The 1,037-nt window shown below is 35.0% G+C and overlaps 1 protein-coding gene across 1 annotated transcript in view; it reads right to left on the bottom strand.

Moving 5' to 3' along the window:
• Positions 1-1,037, bottom strand: part of CFAP43 (cilia and flagella associated protein 43) — a 135,208-nt gene that overhangs the window by 128,926 nt on the left and 5,245 nt on the right. The window contains exon 3 of the mRNA XM_007940021.1: positions 518-614. Within this exon, the coding sequence (XP_007938212.1) occupies positions 518-614 (97 nt within the window). The remainder of the gene's footprint in view (positions 1-517; positions 615-1,037) is intronic.

The following is a 1,037-nucleotide window of genomic DNA, read 5'->3' as shown; positions in this document are numbered from 1 at the left end:
GCTAACCAAAAGGTCGGTGGTTCAAACCCACCAGCTGCTCCACAGGAGACAGATGTGGCAGTGTGCTTCCGTAAAGATTTACAGCCTTGGAAGCCCTGTGGAGAAGTTCAGAATCAACTTGATGGCAATGGGTTTCAAGGTCTGGATTTTAGAAATGCACTTCCATTTCATTTCAGCATTTGTGCAAAACATCCAAACAATTCATTCAAAGGTATGGGTTATTTTTTGAAAGATGAAACATATGTATTTACAAATATATTCTTCACCTGACACAAGAAATATTACAACACATTAATAGAAACAGGAAAACAACAATTAATTTAGCTGGCATGTATTTTTTCCCTGGTTGCCAAATTTTATGCCAAGTCATAGCAACTATATTAAACCTTGTGATTAGGACTTTTATTCCTTCCCTTTTTTGTTTTATATTTTTTGTGTGTTTATTTCCTCTTATAAAACCCAGAAGCATAAGGTTAAAATACATTTCGGTCAGCCCAGTGAAGCAAAGTCTGCTTACCAGAGAGTCAGTTCATATTCAGGAAGAGAGGAGTAACTAGCCAGGTATGTGCCACAGTGACTGAAGGTAAGAAAAGTGTAGTCCAGAAGAATATTGCCTAAAACATAAAATCCATGAGAAGGATTTCATTATTGTGTTTAGAATAACTATAGTCTAATATAGTTTACTTCTCTTTTCCAATAATTTTCACATAATTCAAAAGGATTTTGCTCTTGGAATAAGAGATCTCTTTGCTGCTTTCTGAGACTATAAACAAAAAGCAAAGAACAAAGTTTAGGTCAATTTTTAAAAGATATTAGAGTGAGTGAAAACCACTAGGTCACTATTTCCAGACTTGAGTGTGGAACTGTAGTACCCGGTATGTCCCAGCATAATCTTGATGACCCACCAGCCATTAAATATTCCATACATATAAGAAACATTGTAATGAGAAAAGTTACTCAAGCAACTTTAAATAGTTTGAATTGTAATCATTCTAGTTTATTCCCTGATCTCTGTATATCTTAAATCGTATCTGGCC

The sequence above is a fragment of the Orycteropus afer genome, unplaced genomic scaffold (assembly GCF_000298275.1).
Source record: "Orycteropus afer afer isolate SDZICR_OR568_19922 unplaced genomic scaffold, OryAfe1.0 scaffold00064, whole genome shotgun sequence".
Taxonomy (NCBI): Eukaryota; Metazoa; Chordata; class Mammalia; order Tubulidentata; family Orycteropodidae; genus Orycteropus; species Orycteropus afer.
This window is presented reverse-complemented; position numbering and strand designations above follow the sequence as displayed.